General features: G+C 45.1%; 1 protein-coding gene across 2 annotated transcripts in view; it reads right to left on the minus strand.

Annotated features, from left to right (window-relative positions):
* Window positions 1-17,662, minus strand: part of ptch1 (patched 1) — a 60,330-nt gene extending 42,668 nt beyond the window's left edge. Inside the window, exons 1-2 of one of the 2 annotated variants that reach the window (XM_049579145.1) lie at window positions 17,551-17,662; window positions 13,695-13,887 (exon numbers count right to left, since the gene is read on the minus strand). In XM_049579145.1, the coding sequence (XP_049435102.1) occupies window positions 13,695-13,887; window positions 17,551-17,553 (196 nt within the window). In that variant the 5' untranslated portion in view covers window positions 17,554-17,662. Of the gene's footprint in view, window positions 1-13,694; window positions 13,888-15,356; window positions 15,923-17,550 lie in introns of those variants that run through there. The other variant, XM_049579144.1, reaches the window with a different exon arrangement.
* Window positions 17,663-17,986: the final 324 nt, after the last annotated feature.

Raw genomic sequence — 17,986 nt, forward strand, 5'->3', positions numbered from 1 at the left:
ACACATCTGATGTTACCAGTAGTCTGACTTGCATTATGATTCATAATATTTCATTTTCTCATCTCAGTTCAAATTACTTTCCTCTCACTCTTATTTCTCCGACTGCCATCTCTTGTCACGTCTCTCATGTGTTTCACTCACTCGAGTCGCAGCGCTTATCATAACGCACAGATTTGATTGGCTGAGTAGCATCACGTGAGATGATTTACATGTCATTAGTCTGTAGTCCTCTAAACTAGTGCTAAAAATGCTGCATCAAACATCTAATATTTCTCTGGATGGTGTCTGAGTCCAGACCCAGGGATGGAGAGGGATGGCAGGTTAACAAGCGGGATGCCTTTTGGTCATTATGCTAACAAGTGGGAGGCGCCTCTCCTCGTCTTTCCTCAAATTGCTACTGGGTGTTACCATAGCCCAAAGTGAGGCCTTAAACATGTTCACATAAAACTGATGAGAACAAGAAATTCTTCAATTTGGAATTATAACCAGCAAATATTTGGCGTCTTTACATAATAAATGACTTGAATGATCTCAATTAATTATGAATCAATTGCATGTTCAAACGTTTATCATTGATTGACAACAGATTTACAGCTGGAGAGCCTTGTCTTTTAACTGATTGGTTGATCAACAGAGAAGCAATCAGCAACAATTTATGATAATTGGTAATTGTTGTTACATGTCTTTTGCTTTTCAACTTTTGCTGCTTTTCTTTGTCGTAGACCTTTATCTAACTGGACGTAATGCAAATGAGTGAACAAGCGCACATCAGACTGTTTAAGATTTTCCCAGGGAAGATGTCCTCACCTGCTCCGTGCGTCAGCAAACAGGCTAAGGGGTGTGTAGCTTGTTTATAAAACTGCCTGCCATGGCTCTATTTTGTGCAAGTTTTGTGCACTTGCTTCATCTCCAACCTTTTTTCAGAGCAACAGCAAGCCGATGCTTAGACTCCATAGGCTGCCTGAATGTTGTCACTCAAAGTATGTCTGGACAACTTTTCGGACTCCATTCACTGGAGTTCGCCCACCTGCTGTGTTAGGAAGAGGTGTTCTGTGGTAATTAACTACGACTTTGGACATCAAGCCATTTAAATATGTCCTGATGGGCTTTGGCAGCTTCTGACGGGCATTCATCCTTAATTTCCAACATTTTATAGACCAAACAAATGATAAAGAAAATAATCAAAAGGTTAATCGATGATAAATATAGAAGTTAGAAGCCCTAAATCAATGCCCTCTGTGAGCAGCCATCCCCTGATTTACACACCTGTGTTAATAGTAACTGCCAGCAACCTGTGTACGTGTTACATCTGCATATGTGTGTTTCCTGGTGAATGATTGAAAACACGTCTAAACCATGCATTTCTAAAAAACAAACCTGCACAGAATCGAAGTGAGAAGAGAAGAAAAGAGAAGAAGAAGAAGAAGAAGAAGAGAAGCAGGCCTATGTGTGTCACTGTATTGGAGCGCTCAGTGCGGGTATTCAGTGTGTTGCATAACATTAACCCCTGGACCCCCCTATTCTCAAAGTAGGGGAACAGGGGGTGGTGGGGACGAAGGGAGAGAAAGTAGGTTTCTAAGGAACTGACATCACCCCCCTCCCTCCTTTCAGCTCTGAACTCCCCCTCATCTTTATACTCTCATTTTCTCTCTCTTTGCTCTATTCAGCTCTACTCCGTGATTGGCCAGATCATGATGGCAATCAGCCCGGCCCCTCTGTCAAAGCCAGCCCACCCCCCTTTCCTCTCGCCAACTTTCTCTCTTTTCCATGCAACACACAACGGCATGGCCCCACCCCCTGCACATCTCTTACTCCTGACAACGGAAGCATCCCTCACTTTCAGGGAAAACATGCACCGGTGGCAAACAGCTCCTAAAACTCTTGAGTCTGATGCTGGTGTGGAAATGAATGTGGACCAAGAATCCGTTGCCACTTTCACCACCGCTAACAGATGCCTAACATAATATCTGACTGTGCTATAAGACGCTAAATAGTTCATCTAAGTGTGCAGGACCTCAAGCATGCATACATTAATATACTGTATGTACGTGCATGAGGCTAACACATCTCTGTGTGTGTGTGTGTGTGTGTGTGCAGAGAAAGGATTAGCTGGATTAGGCCCCCTCTCAGCAGGGACCCCCTGTGGTGAGGAGGAAGCCCCCCAAAACCAGGTCATCTCTCTGCCACCAAGTCTACAGCGACCTCCCATACCCTGAGCCTCCTATACCGCCAGAGGAGATGAACAGGACTACGCAGCTCTCTTTTGAACACCTACACGTGGATGAGATGTTGGAAAAACATTCCCAAAAACTACAAAAACAGCCAAAAGCTACTTGAAAAGATAGTTTAGCAAAGTCAATGTATGGAAACACATGTGCCTTTGATGTTTTTATACAATTATTTTACATTATAGACAAGAAATTTGTCAGATTTACACATTAGAAATGGATTTTAAAAAGACTTAACATGTCAAGTGACACCTGTTGCATGAGATGTCACATGTAACAAAAATCTAACAAGTGACTGTTGTCAGATAAGGTAACTGTTAAGATAGAAATGTCGTCATCTCCATTTACAGGATAAGCTCAAACAAAGGGCTCTCATATGGAAAATCAGACACAGCTGCTTATGCTAAAGCTGATTTTCAAGTTACTTAAGAGCTTTAGCAATAAAGAACAAAAGTACAGAAGGCTCACCATAGAAGCGTTTGTGCTCTTACAAATCCTAGTTGCATCATTCTGTCCAACATCTCTCGCTGGACCTTGCTTTGTCCCGGCTACTGGTCAGTCTGTTCAGGTAGAGTTTCCCACGGTCAGTCTTCACCTTATGTCACCACCTCCTCTTTTCTCCTCCTTCCTGTTGCTCTCCTCAGCTGCTATTGCCAATCACCTGACAGCTCTTTGATCACTTAGACGAACCCACCTGTTGCCCTCCTCCACCATTCGTCTGCTTCTACCTTCTGCAATCTGCTGTCCACAGCGTAAAAAAAAATTGATGTGTAAATCTGTGCAGAAAGAGTTGTAGCCCGTGCCCTCAGATTGATGTGTGCACCATTTTGTAATGTGGTTTTATATCAGGACGTGAATTTGATGTTGCCAATTAAATAGTGACCTGGCCATTCTACAAAGATAGTATTTTACCTGATGGTAGATAGGCCATTAGGGAGCTGGAAGTATCATAGTTGTTCATTCATTGAGCTCATTGTAAACACAGCAATCATAGTTAAGGCAGGAAAGGTTTAGGAAATGTTCCCTTCCAAGAGATCCACTATCTCCATCTAACAGTAATGGGTTCAAATAAAAGATAAGCAGTTTATCTTTCTGACGATATTTGATGTTTACAGAGATTCCAAAATCTCTGGATAGAATTGGTTTAGATGTCGGTGTCTATCATACCAGGATGCACAGATTGCCAATCTCAAGGCACGGTTTACAAATCCCTTCACACAGATTTAAACATGTTACCCCAGTCTCAGTCACCCCAGTCTTTATTTCATGGAATCTGCAGCCCAGTAAATATCTGCTGCATCGTACCATTGCTGCTACTGTACATCTTGATAGACCTGCTCATAACTGCGGGTAAATGTCAACAAGTCTCTGCCGCCATGAGGCATGGCTGAAGATATAGAGGACTTATAAGATTGTGGAAATGAAACGTACAAATTGTTGCTAACAATGGTCAAAAATATTTAAAGGTTCTGTTTATGACATTAGGAGCATTATTATGGCAACAAACAACTATTTGCTATGTAAAGATATAGTTGAGTAATGGTGCCCAGAGCAGAGAATGATGTCATGCTACCTCTATGTGTGGTGAAATCTCTGTTGTTTGTCATGGTAAACAATCCCTGTGTGTGTGTGTGTGTGTGTGTGTGTGTGTGTGTGTGTGTGTGTGTGTGTGCATTGCACTGACTAGCTAATCATCACCACTCTGCACTGTGCTCATACAACGGCAATGGCGCTGACGTAAAATCATAACATCAAACCCTCAAGTTTCCCCCAGGTTAATACAGTTACCTCTGTCAGCACTGTTGCTGTTGTCAGCACACTATAAGCTGCTAGCCGCCAGCTCAAAATTCTCCATGGTGAGAGCCACGTGCAGACAATCCCAGCTTAGACTCTGAATCATAGATATGTTCTGGATGCCTTTGACAATAGCTAAGTAAAAAATAATCATAATTTTGCCACAGTTTCCTGTCAGAGTACCAAGAAAGAACCATGATTTGGTTTTACTTAACCACTAACTTTCAAGATCTCGAACCTTTTATCATATGCTAGATTGCATCAGTACAGCTGAGTCTATAGCTGAGTTGCATTCTCTCTCCCTGCAGTAATAGTTGTAGTGGTTGTGGCAGCAGCGGTATACAAAGCAGCAATAGTAGTTTTGAATGTGGGCTCTGCAATGCAGGTGTGCACACAGCCACAAATATGTGATGAAAGGCCTCACTGAGAGCCGAGACCCTATCTGACCCATGTGGAGCCCCCCTCACGCTTCTGCCCCCCCGACCCCCCCCCCCCCCCTTCTCTCTTTCCCTCTCTCCTTTCAGCTTACAAGAGGAGGGGTCTGCCTGCCACACAGAAGAAGGGTAAAACAAGCAAGGTAGAGAGTGGGTGACCACAAAAGAAGAGGAAAAAAGTGAGAGGATGACAGAGAAGAGAGAGGAAGAAACGATGAGAAACAGCGTGGAAGTGCTCTAACATGCAGCTGTAGCTGAGTGTCTCCTTATGCAGCTAAACACCCCCGAGCACCCCGACCCCTGACACAAATGTGACACCCCAGCTGCCAACCCCTGCCCCCCCACCACCACCACCCTCCTCTCCGAACCCCCACCCATACCACCAACCCTCACCCCCCAACTCCAGCATTACCATATGTATGGCTCCCCTCGCCCCTGATTATGCTAATCACCTGTCCGGCCCCTGCAGCCCCTAAAATGGGTGTATTTAGCAGTCGGCTGGCTCCCAATGCAGCTTCCCCTGGGCCCGAGGTGTACATTCACACACTCCTCAATGGGCAGATTCTTCCACGTTGCTGCCTTCATTCAGGTCCCACTCTCCCCTCCCAGCCCCCCACCTCCACCCCTGAAAAAAAAAAAATCCTATTCAATGCCAGTGGATTCACAGAGAAGTGGAAAGAGTAGTAGGGCAAGAAAATGCTGACAGAAAGTCTGTGTTTGCAGCATGTGCGTGCATGTGTGCAGCGGTTGTGGTTCAATTCAAGGTACCCAACACATCGGACAAATGATGTATTAATTGGCGACCAAGAGGACATGTCTGATTTGATGCTACTGCTATTGTAAGTGGTGTAAACGTGTTTAATAATCTCCACAGATAGTACAGTCTTTTGTGAAGTAAAAGACGAGAATTAGAAGAAATAATTAGAAAAAGCAACTCTTCCATCAACTCAAGCTCTGTTAGGGGAAAAAAAATCTCATCCTGTGTCTCCTGTCAGTGCCTGTCCAATGCAAGCCAGGTGAGTGATCTCCCCCTGCTGCATTTACTGCCCTGTGATTGGCCCGCAGCCCAGCCATAACAGACCGTGACATGAGCCTGAGCAGCCAATCTCAACCAGCCATCTCTCTGTCATTTCCTGGAAAGATGGCCCATGATTCCAGGTATCCCAAAATCACACATTCCAACGTGTGGAATAGAAGACGGGGAGACAGAAAATGAGTGTGAATTGGAGAAAGACAAAAATTAACTGTACTTCTTTCCAGTTACTTCATTCTTGCAATAAATTTTCATATAGTTATCTCTACACTTAATTCATTTTATGGTCACTATTAGGTAACAATTGAAAGTTACCAATATTGGTGCCCACTAATACCAAGTTAATACTGTTCCTGATACCTCAATTCAAAGTTTAAATTAGATGTTAAATTAAATGTTTTTGACCACTTGAGGGCAAAGCAAAAAGCTGTAAACACAACACTAAAGCTGCAACAATTAAATGGTAAACCAAGTAATCGGTTAATCGGTTTGAGTCAGTTTTTGTACAGGAAAAAATGTCAAAATTCTCTTCTTACATGTTTTTGTTTGACTCCGTCATGACAGTAAACTGAACATGTTTGGCTTGTGGACAAAACAAGACATTTGAGAATGTCATCTCAGGCTTTGGGAAACCCTGGTTATTATTTTTCACCATTTTCTTCTAGACCATTTTCTAAACCAAACAACTAATTGACTGATCAATAAAATAACCAACAATAAGAATAGTAGTTAGTTGAATTAAGTTGATATGGTGAACATTAGGGCTGTACCTGACACAGCAACACTATTAACCTGCCAGATTTTTGAATAGAGTTTGGTGGGACATTCCGTGTGATAGCGACATTCACATCATATACTAATTAAGCCTGGGGCGCCAGTGGCTTAGTGGTAGAGCAGGCGCCCCATGTACAAGGCTGTTGCCGCAGTGGCCCGGGTTCTACTCCAGCCTGTGGCCCTTTGCTGCATGTCACTCCCTCTCTCTCTCCTCCCTTCACACTCATCTGTCCTATCGATTAAAGGCTTGAAAATGCCCCCCCCACCCCAAAAAAATAAATGAATAAATATACTAATTTATCCTATTTAGCCCTTGGAGCTAGTGTGCTAATTACGCTAATGATGGATTAGAAATGTGCAACAACATTTTTTGCAGACATTAGATATTAAACAAAAGCCAGAGACTGTGTACTATCAAGCCACTGTGAGCTGTAAATCCAGTTGCTTATTTGTTTGGCGACCTGATGAGTGGAAGTCCAATACTAACCCTGCTTTAGCTCTCTGTGCCAAGTCCTGAGGGGAAATGTCTGGCTCTTTAGCTGCTAAATGTTCCACGATGTTCACCAGTTAGTCGCTAACTTGGTGTAGTGGGTTTATGAGAGCTTGTTGGCTTAAAACATCTCCCCGCTGCAGGCAGAAAACACTGCTGATGAGAGCAAAGAGAGTAAACCAAAACAGCAAGGAAACCGCATCAGCACACCAGATTGAAAGATTCAAAGTTACACTGAAAGGGGCAACAATTTAGGTATTTTGCCTGATTAAGACCCAGGCAAAATACAGAATAGGAAGTGTGCGCAACTACCTGTGTGCAGCGTTGTACAAAAATGTCAGATGTGAATGTCTAAAGAGAAAACCAGAGAGATAATGATAGAAAACAAGCGATAGCCATCACGCTTTGCTGCACTTTTAACACAACAGCCTGCCGGGTCACAAGTGTTCCCAATGTCCTCATGCTTCAGTCAGACTCGCAGGGCGGTCTCAGCACAGGAGACTATTTCACTCTGACGCATACTGACTCAATCTGGAGTTCCAAACCTCTCAATCATCTGAGAGAGGAAACGTTTTATATCGCTGTATCTTCATGCCTTGCGTGTGCATGTGTGGTACTTGTGTAATTGCTGTTGCTGCCAGATTCTATGACGTTGCGCTGTAGGAATTGCAATGAACTATACTGCTACGTACGTAACCCATGTGTGCCAGAGGGGCTTAAAAAATTCCAGCGACACACACACACGATTTGGAAATGTTTATAGTATGTTTGCATGAAAAATTCTCCACGCTGCAGTCTGAAAAGCATCAATCCACACCCCAATCTCTCTCCTGGTGTACGGTAGGCACTGCAGCCAAAACACAAACACACTACCGCTACTATACTCCTGCTCCTTCCCTCGCTCAGTCTCCCCCCCAAATGCACACACACACACACACACACACACTCTCCCTCTGCTGTTTTGTACTTTCTCCACCCCTCTGGCAGTCAGTGCTGTGAGGGAGGGAAGAGAGGAAAGGGGAAGAGGGGAGGGAGGGATAGGAGGGGAGGGAAGGGAAGGAGGGAGGCCAGACCACCCTGCTCTCATGGCAGGGCTGAGTGTTTACATTGCCGTGGCTCACTCTGTAATACATCTGGCATTCTGAGGCCACTCTCTCCAGCCAGGGATGGGGGAGTGGTGGTGGTGGAAGGGGGGAGGAGGCTCGGGTAAAGAGAGAGACCTTTCTGGCAGAGAGGAAAAGAAAGAGAGGGATAGAAGAGAGGGAGAGAGAAGGAGGTGGAGGGGGGGGGTAATTCTCTCCACAGTCTCCTGTGGTCGGTCATTCGCAGGGCTCTGGTTTTTGAATAAGAGCGCCTGAAAGAATGCAAAATGTAAACAGAGAGCTTGGAGGCATCTCAGGATGTCGTTTGTGAATGGGAGTGCATTCGCCTACGGGAGCGCACATACATGCGCGCGCGCGGACACACACACAGCGTGGTTAACAAGCAGATTTTTTAAAAGTTATTTCAAATTTACTTGCGCCAGGTAGGGGTAATATACACAAAACTGCATTCAAATGAGGGGAGAGCGAGCTTGAGAAAACAGCGCTGTAAGTCTGTGTACAGTACCAGAGGCGCAATGTTTCCCCACACTAAATCCCTCACCAGCAAGCCTGCACTTTTCATCAACTCATAAAGTTTAACACAACACGCTGGAATGTTATTCCTTCTATAGAGGTTTAATCCTGTTTGTAGCGAACTGATAAACACAAACTTAATTGAGTCCAGTTTGGAAAATGTCAAAAAAAAAAGTGTGCATGTCTGTGTGCGCGCTTATGGTGAAATGGATGGAGAGGAAGATAGATGACTCTATGTAGTGTATTCTGTGCAAACTAGGAAAAAATATTGGGTGTGGGTGCATTTGTGTGTTTGATTGCTTGCGGCTGCTGAATGAAAGCAGTTGGAGATGGAGCGTGAGGGACAGGGTGAACGAAAAAGGAGGAAAACAGATGAATAAAGAGGAGAAAATAGCAAAAAGAGGCCCATCAAAATAGCCTGCGATGCCAGCCCTGGTCAACCACCTACTCATTCACAGAACCCAAAACTCCAAAGCCTCTCTGCATATGTGAATGTGTGTGTATGTGCGCGTGCACCCATGCATGTATCAGTGCTCCCATACACATCAAAAGCTGGATAATTCAATCATGCAAACCACAATCCTCTCAGTGGAGACGCCACATTCAGGGCACTCCTCCTCCTCCTCCTCATCCTCCTCATCTTCGTCCACAAGAAAGGATGTCAAGGCTTCTTCCGCATGCACTTAACATTATACCGCTCCCTTCTCCGCTGCCATTACCAGCAAAACAACAAAACAACCACCAACTCTGTCAAGTCAGCTCTTAATCACACTAGATACAAAACAGACATGCAAGGGAGGGAGGGAGCTGCTTTAGAAAAAAAAAATTTGGTCCTATCAGACTGGATTCTGAAACCTTAAATCAGGCTTAGGATGCACACAAACATGGATTGGCACCATGTTAACTGTTACCATATTGATATGAGGAATAAGCTGAAAGCAGATGGACAATAAATAATGAACATTCGGGGAGTCTGACTTGTCTCCTCTTTGACGTGTCATTCCTCAACATGTATTCTGTCATTACAGCAGGAATGACTTGTGAAAGTTTGATATTTGTCTGACGGGGAATTATTACACAGTAATTCAGAGATTAAATCAAAAAATGATATCTGATTCACTGCCCTCTGCTGGAGGACAGATGTCAAAAGGTTAAACACAAATTCATGAAATGAAATACTGCCACAGGAGAACAATGCGTAAGCTCCTGACAACATGTGGCTCATGAGATGCACTCATACAGGCATGCAGATGCACACACATGAACATATAAACAGTGACTGGTGACAGCTGCGACTTCTGCTGCATTTCATCCACCCCTCCCATCCTCCACCCCCCTCTGTCCCCTCTGCTGTGAGTCTTCACTCCGCACCCAGGCCACAGGGTGAGTATCAGGTGAGGTTTTAAATAGCGGGGCCTCAACGAGATGACCTCAGGGTCCCGGGGGTCTAACCCCATGGCCCCTGGCCTCTACACTTATGTCCCCCAAGAAAGCGCTCCGGGACCTGGGGCCTCCCCTCAGTCTGTAGCCTTGAGACTACAATCCATAGCCCTGTGCCCCGGTCCAGGCCATAAATCTGGGGACTATAAACTCATTTCAACTTGAATCACTCACACATATCTGTGTGTCCATGGTGAAAACAAAAGACATCCTCTGAATGCTGCAGGCCCCGTCCTCTCTTTAGTCGATGCTAAAGCTACGGGCTAACCACAACTCAGCCCAGATTACAGTGCAGCTCCATCTCATCGGCTTTGCCCCAAGTTTCAACTCCAACCCTTGCCCGGAGCTTGAGCTTCAAAAGCCCCATTTCCAAAGTTTCTCCTGCCTGTACCCTCTCTCACCCATCAACACAGCCCCTTAACCACAGCCACATCTCCAGCCGCCCCTCTCTCAGCACAGAAACAGAGCAAAAGAGTGAGGGGCCGTCCTACAGGAAGGCCAATGTTTACGCGATACTGTTTTAATTAGAGGCAGGCGGCGCTGCTATTTTCTTTACAATTTGGCCTATGTTTGCCTTAACCCAGAATGCCAAGGGATGGCTCCATTTTCCATTTGTGGCCAGGAGGAACTCTAAAGCGGTCTTATTCCTCTCTTCTATGCCTCGGCTCCCTGAACGTGGCTTAGAGTTAATCATCGCAAGATCATGTAGAATCATCTGCAATTTGAAACTGAAGATGTATCTGAAGTCGTACACAGGCCAATAGGCATGTGTTCTGACATCGAGGAAAGCACACAGAGGGCGGCGAGCCACATTTGTGTGTGGGGAGAGCGAGATACGAGACCACAATACTACGACTTCCTGTTTAAGCCAATTATTTCCTGTGAGCACCACAGTGGACATAAACACAGCGTTTATCTGCAGTGTGTGGATGCAGTCCGCTCTGAATACGTGCCACTATCATTTTTATGTGGTCTGGGCAGGAAAGGAGACTTTAAAAAATATTACTATCATTCCCTGAGTGTTCAGCAGAACACAAAACTCCATACATCCTCAGAGGTTTGACACAATCGCCTCTTTGTGCAAGCATGCGTCTCGCTCCCAATTGGTCTCTGTCGCTTTGTCTAATAAACAGAACTTCCTGTGTCTGAGTGTTTATAAACAGTGCTGAGTGAGCACTGTGTGAGAAGAGACAATCCCTGCGAAAGCTGCGGCACGTGACGGCGTGTAGAATAAACACACTGGCCAGCTCCGGTACGCAGCTAATGGTAGTCTGCTGCAGACCCCAGCCCTAGCAGAAAGCAGGTGACGAAGACACGACATGAGATCACGCATGTAAAAAATGCAGCACCAGTTGATTGTAAAGGAATTGAGAGATCTCATACGAGCTGGGTGCATTGTGTGCGTATGCGTGTGTGAGTGCGTGCGTCCACAGGCCACACAGCTTCCAGGCGGGGTCGTCCATGGGTCGCCTGCGGTGGGCAGTTCCAAATGAAACATAAACAGCCGCTCTGTCCTCTCCTCCTCTCTCCTCTTTTTCCTCTCAGACGATGGGCCAGTCCCCCAGCACGGCCCAGCACAGCGTTCCACGGTCCAGGCAGAACTAATCTATCCCTCAGCTGTGCAGTCTAATCTAAACAAACAGATCTCTCCCTATCAACATCTGGAACCCCTCACGTACCGGGACCTAGGAAACCACCACAGCCCAGTCTCTTTGTCAGTGTCTGTGTGTGTGTGTGTTTGAACAGGTCTCTGTGTATCAGTGCGAGCCAGTGTGAGACTATGTTGTGAATGTCTACCAGAGGTTACTTCAAGTGACAGGTTCAACATAAAGCCAGACTGGGATCAAAACTCTATGGTGCAATTTCAGAGAAGACAAAAAATATACTGATCAAAAGCTACATAACAATTTAGTCATCAGTCATGTGGCAGTTAACTGGATGTAACGCCAGTAGTGCCACAGGTACCAGCACAAAAGGGCCTGTGGATACTACATCAATACCTGATTTATCTTTATCTTTTAGTCCAACAAGGCTACTCAACAATTAACTGTATTTTTTGGATTATGAGACATATAATCCCCTGTAGACTTTAAAAGTGGCTGAAAGCGGTTTGCTGCTTCATGAAGCAGAGCAGCTACATTCAGCTTGAATTCATGACAGTTACAATGTATTTCAATGGCGATAAGTTTTCCAAAGTACCAAAAAGTATCAAACATCAACCATTTCTGCAGCATGATGGACTTCTCTGCTGTCCCTCTGTAAGCTCAGTGTGGTCCAAATAAAATGTCTGCCAAAATATGGCTATACACTACATCCAGAAGAGCTCCCAGAAGGGCAATAGCGTGACATGGACGAGTAAATAGAGGGGAATATTAATCAAAAGTTACCAGAGCCTGAAATGGATGTCCTTTTTTGGTTTGTTTTTTTGTTGTTGTCGTCAAAAAAGATATTCGGTGATATGATATCAAAGAGGAAGAGCAGACAACCATCACAATAGAGAGGCTTCATTTGAGAGATGGCGATTAATCATCAAAACAGTCAGCAATTACTTTTCTGTCAATTGATTTCTTGACTCATCAATTTCGGCGCTCAGTGCCAGTACAGGGTAAATGCTCTGTCAGTCTGTAAGTACATTCAATTTCATATGGCGCCCCTCACCGTGGCACACATGACTGTGGTGTGACATGTGAAAAGGGTGTGAAAACAGTGTGTTCCTCTGGCTACAATCAAGAGTCCTGTACTGAGGAGGCTCCCCTCTGCCTAAACTGCTGCCAACTGCGCCTGCGCCACAGATTAGAGGAACACGCTGTCTGTCAGACCCCTGCAGCAGCAAGCAAGGAGAGAACAGCCAACCCAAGGAGGAGGTGGGGTGTTTGATCTGTGCGGGAATCAGTCCGCTTTAATGTTTGATCTCATGAGCTATATGTTTTATTTGAGGAGGGGTAGTTAAAATGGGGTGAAAACAGAAAAGGCAACCACGCAAACCTAACAACAACTACGTGTAAATGCAATTTTGTTTCTAACATTTATGATAAAAAAAAAAAACTTATTCAGTTTCCCAGCAGCAAAATCTGCTCCTCCATTCATGACTCTTACAGCCGACTCTAGCCCTAAGTGCAGGAATGCGGATCAAAGGGAAGGAAAAAAGCACAGCCCCTTCCCCTTACCCCCAAAGCACCACCCATACGCACAGTCCCCTTTTCCCTTAAAAACATACAGTCTTTATAAGTTGTTTTTGAGAGGAGAAAAAAAAACAAACACAACAACAACAACAAGTGAGCGAGCTATCCACTCCACAAACACGAGTTCCTGTCCTCACTCCGCTTTTTCCCTGCAGCCGGAGACAAATCTTTTTGGAAAGTTGAGAGCTGTCCAAAACGGGACCACACACAGTCTCTGAGCATTCAACTGCTGGGGGCAGGCAGACACACACTCACACACACACTCACACACTCTCACAAAATGGCGGCTTTGACAAAAATTTCCTCTACCCCAAAAGCTGCTTATGAACTTAATTACAACCTTACTTCTTAGTGCAGTTAAAGCCACCTCTTGCACATCTCGTGCGTGCATCTGACATAGTTTGAGGAGCTGCATGTATGTTGGGGTAAATTAAATCATTTTCAGGTCTCACTTGGACACTTGCCAGGGTCTAAACAATAAACAATCCCCCTGGCTTGTTTAGTAGCACCCACCAACCCTCTCTTCTTCCAATCTGAGCCATCCCATGCTGCTCCAAACATGCAATATCAGATTGTAGAGCTTCAGGAGAAGTGAAATAACAGTCCAAGCATCTTTCATTCAATCACACACACACACACACACACACACACACACACACACACACTATAAAACAGATAAACAAATAAGAAATCAGAGTCTTACCTTCTACCCAGAGTTTCTCCACATCCGTCTCCAAATTAGCTGCCCGTAAGCCCACAGCAAAAGCTCCGAAAATCATGAGGCCCACAACCAAAAACTTTCCGCAGTTCTTTTGTATGTAACAGCCCAGCCTAAATAAAAGTCTCTGGAACTTTGCTCTCAGCCACAGAGGTGCTTTCCTCCCAGTCGCCTTCCCCTACAACGAGACAAGAGTTCCAGCGTTACTGTCAGATCAAACACAGAACTCTGCACTTACCTGGACAGGTACATCTGTGGGGTTTAACAGAACAGGTTTGATGTTATACTGGTGAAGAAATGACTGCAGGTGGTCTCAATGTCAAAGACTCTTAACATATGTAAACTACGGGCCCTACTGTGACCTGAGGAGCATCATCTGAGAACACTAGTTGATATGATTCACTGCAAATTTCTATGATAACGGCTCAAAGAGAAATGGGAGCTGTGATCAAAATAATAAAACACACTGCCCGTCTCACTCACACTAACCTGTGATGATTGAAATATACACATCTGCTGAGGACCGCCTGGAAACCACAAAGGACTCCCCAGAGTGAGAGCCACAGGTTCTGTCATATCAGTAACACGTATAAACTGTAACCTTAGCAGGAGACATGCAGAAGGAAGATATCTTCATCCCCTGCAGGTCACCCACACACACAGCCTGGTCCATTTCTGTCATTTCACTGCTGCATGTGATGAGTTATGAGGATGCTAATACACACAGGCTGACATTAGGTGTCAAGGGTTTGCGTTGCTGTGCTCCAGAACAGGCTTGCAGCTGGACCTCCAGAGTGGTTGGAGGTAAATGAAAGCAGATAGCCGGTAAAGATGCAATTATACAGTAGGTGGGCTTTTGATAATGCCCTTCTATTTCACACAGAGAAAATGTAGCCTGCAGGGTCTTAAAATCCTGCTTTGGATGCACATGTCTTCTGCAAAATAACACAGTAAGGTCCCTATGTGCTGACTGGAAAAACAGCTTATACTAACACCCACACATCAAACTTTGATATTCAGCAACATGAAAAGGTGCATATGGTGAAACCCACCAACACCACCACACGCAACCCCACTCCCCGTCCAGCAGCCCGTGTGTTCCGGCCTGCATGGGGAGTGGAGAAGCCATCACAGGGGGACTCACAATATTTGTGAACGGAAGAGGGCAGCCACATGGATTTTTTTTCCCTCTCTTCTTTACGCGAGTGTCCCAAGTTTAAACACTGTCATGCAAACCTTTTGGAACATTTTCTGTACGCAGCTCATTAGCAGAGAAACGTCAAGCTGGGTGTTATGAAACAGTAAATGGCAGAGCTGACTGTGAGTGAAAGCTGCATGTTTTGCCTGGTCTGAGACCGTTATAGGTTGGGGATGTTGCACTAGGAGCAATCGAGTGGTTGTATTTGTAAATACAACTTGTCTGACATCCTAAAACAGAAGCCGGGTGCAGAGGAAGAGACTAAATGTTGCTCAATATAAAACAAAACAACCCACCGCTTACTACAACCTTGCCTTACCCCTGTGTCCCCCTGCCCAGCCCGCCCCGTTACCTAGCAGCGACTGGACATAGTTTGGTCACTTTTTTCGGCGAATACAATGAAACCAAGACCATAAAGCTCTCTCCGCGTTAAGATGAGAAATAAGCACCTCCGATATTTGCTCCAAAGCAAAGCCCGCATCGCAGTAACTCGGCCGCTGCAAATACTCCAAATCCAGCGGTGTGTTGCGGGTATAGTCCCCCCTGTTCCTCCGCCTTATCCTCGGCCGATCGGGGTCTCTGTTTTCCTGCTCGGAGGGCGCATTAGCAGCCGAGGCCATGTTGCGGGGACTGCGAGACCGTTTCCCACTTTATAGTATTTCCCCGAAAGCGTGTAGCGATATCCCAAGGCAACAAAGTTTCACTCTCGGAGATCTCACACCCGTGAAGTAGGACCTCATACTCCTGTTGGAGACGGCGAGTCAAAGTCTGCGCCTTCCATCCCAACATTTCGCGATCCGGAGGTCTCCACCGCTTTCACCGCATTCACCGTGTCTCTTCAAATAAAAGTGAGTTTCTCTCAAAAAGCGAGGTGCGCAAAGTGATTCCCATACACAAGTCGTCGGGTAAGAAACCTCGATGGTCGTTGCATTCTGGTGAGATCTATGTGGTCTTCCCCTGGGCCGCGCGTCACGGCCAACTCTGAGATTCAATAGAAGAGGAGAAAAAGACCTCTCTCCATTTGGAGGCAGAGGAGGAGGAGGGGTGAAAAGAAAAAAAAAGACTCGAGATCCCGCCTCTGGGGCTGTCAGATTGCAGGACTTTCTTGCATCTGATTGGTTCCAGAAGGGCAAAAATTACTCAGCAAACACGACTATTATTAGCTGCTTAGCAACAGCTCACTAAAGTAGAGAGACCACCCAGGCGGGGAGACCTCATGTGTGCATCTCCAACTTCAGGGGAGGCTCGCTGAGAGCCAAACCAGCTTGGTGCGTTTGGTGTTTTGGGTTTCCACACAGCGCCCTGTCGCTAGAAAGAAAGATTTCCCAGAGAGGACCCGATGTCTGATGCAAGGTACACGGGCTATGCGTCGGAAGGGGGCCGAGGAATGTCAAAACTGCAGTATTTAACTTTGATTTTTTTTTTCTGCCACTACCATGATGGTGGTAGTTGAACCTCAAATTACAGCAGTTCAAGGGGCGGTCCTACAGTATGTTGTCGATACAATGTCAGCCCCACTATAGCATATGTTCTTTATAATGTGCAGCTCATACTTTTGTGCCATGTTGTGCATTTTTTTGTATTATATTGTGACAATAATTGAGGGAATGCAAAACTTTTGGATTTTAATAAATAAACATATGGACTCAGTAATCAAACATATGCGAAACAAGCTCAGCTGGCTACATTGTTGTCCACCCCCAACTGCATCTCAATCTAATAACAAAACATTCAACACAGCATTCAAAACAATTATCCTGTGACCCAACACAAATTAATTAGTAAAATATTGAGCTTTTTTAAACCACAGCATGTTAAAATGTGATTTACGCGCTTTTACGCATTGGAATCCTTATTTATCATCTCTATCAATTTTATTATCCACTTTATTTATAAAGTCTACAGTTGAGGAGTCTCTTATCCACTGCTAAACTACCACAATAGGGCGTTTATGTAGATCTAATTCAACATAAGTAACCTCATATGCCAAATATACCGGAGGATATCACTTTTGCGTATAACGCATTCACTGTCCATCTGAAACCAAGGCACCCAGGTCTAATGCCTACATTATGTATTTTATCAATATCTTGTCCATTAACTGTCTCTACTGGACGATTAAATGGTCTGATAATTTCTCCTTGAGCACAGTTTAACAAATAGCTATGCTTTTCCTAGTAACTGTCGTGCTCCAGACTTTAACCGAGTGCTCACTGTTCCAGATGAAAACTTAAGCGAATTGTGGTAAAAAGTACGCGGTAAAACATGGATTTAAAGGCTTGCCAGGTTAAAGAAATAGACAACAACGTCTAACCCTTCCCTAAATGTCACTTATCTTTAACATTAAAACCTCCATGACCCAGAAACAACGGAGAAAAACAGCTTAAAGTCAAAGAACTTTGAGACATTTCAGCCACGACACACTTTTAAATATCACCGCATTTAACTCAGACCAAACTGTTAACTCTGAATGAATGTGGACAATAAAGGAGGAATAAAAAACACAGAGAAATTGGGTGGTAATTTAGCAGTGTAGCCGCTTGATGGACCAGAGTATCAGTCTATCAACAGCCCACACTTCACACCTGAGCCAGCCGAGCTCAGCAGCTCAGCGGCTCGTCTGGCTGCCAGCCGCGCACTTACCATCTTTAGTCCAGGTGGGGAGAGCTCTCAGAACAAATCCGTGATATCCGCCCCCCGTGGAGTCCCAAACGTGTCAGTTATGATGAAGATACAATGAGCTGATTTTATTGTGGTGAGGATAAAAAAGAGACGCATCGTAATCCGCCTTGGTCGCAGTCATCCTGCTCTGCGTCGGGAAAAAAGTTCACTCACAATTACATGGCTGTTCCTTTTTGGCCACGTGGGTGGTCCCGTTCGCTCCATAGGCAGGACCCTTTGATTGTCACGTGATTAGCCCAACATTGTAAACAGTACCAACCCATGCACAGCAGCGTCTTCTCAGTCAGTCAGTGACACACACGCGCACGCACTCAGGGAGAAAGAGTGCAGAGTTATGCTGTGGTATGTTCGCTATGAAAGCCACACCTGAGCATGCAGGTGCACACATAAATACATT

This window comes from Epinephelus fuscoguttatus, linkage group LG6 (assembly GCF_011397635.1).
Source record: "Epinephelus fuscoguttatus linkage group LG6, E.fuscoguttatus.final_Chr_v1".
NCBI lineage: Eukaryota > Metazoa > Chordata > Actinopteri > Perciformes > Serranidae > Epinephelus > Epinephelus fuscoguttatus.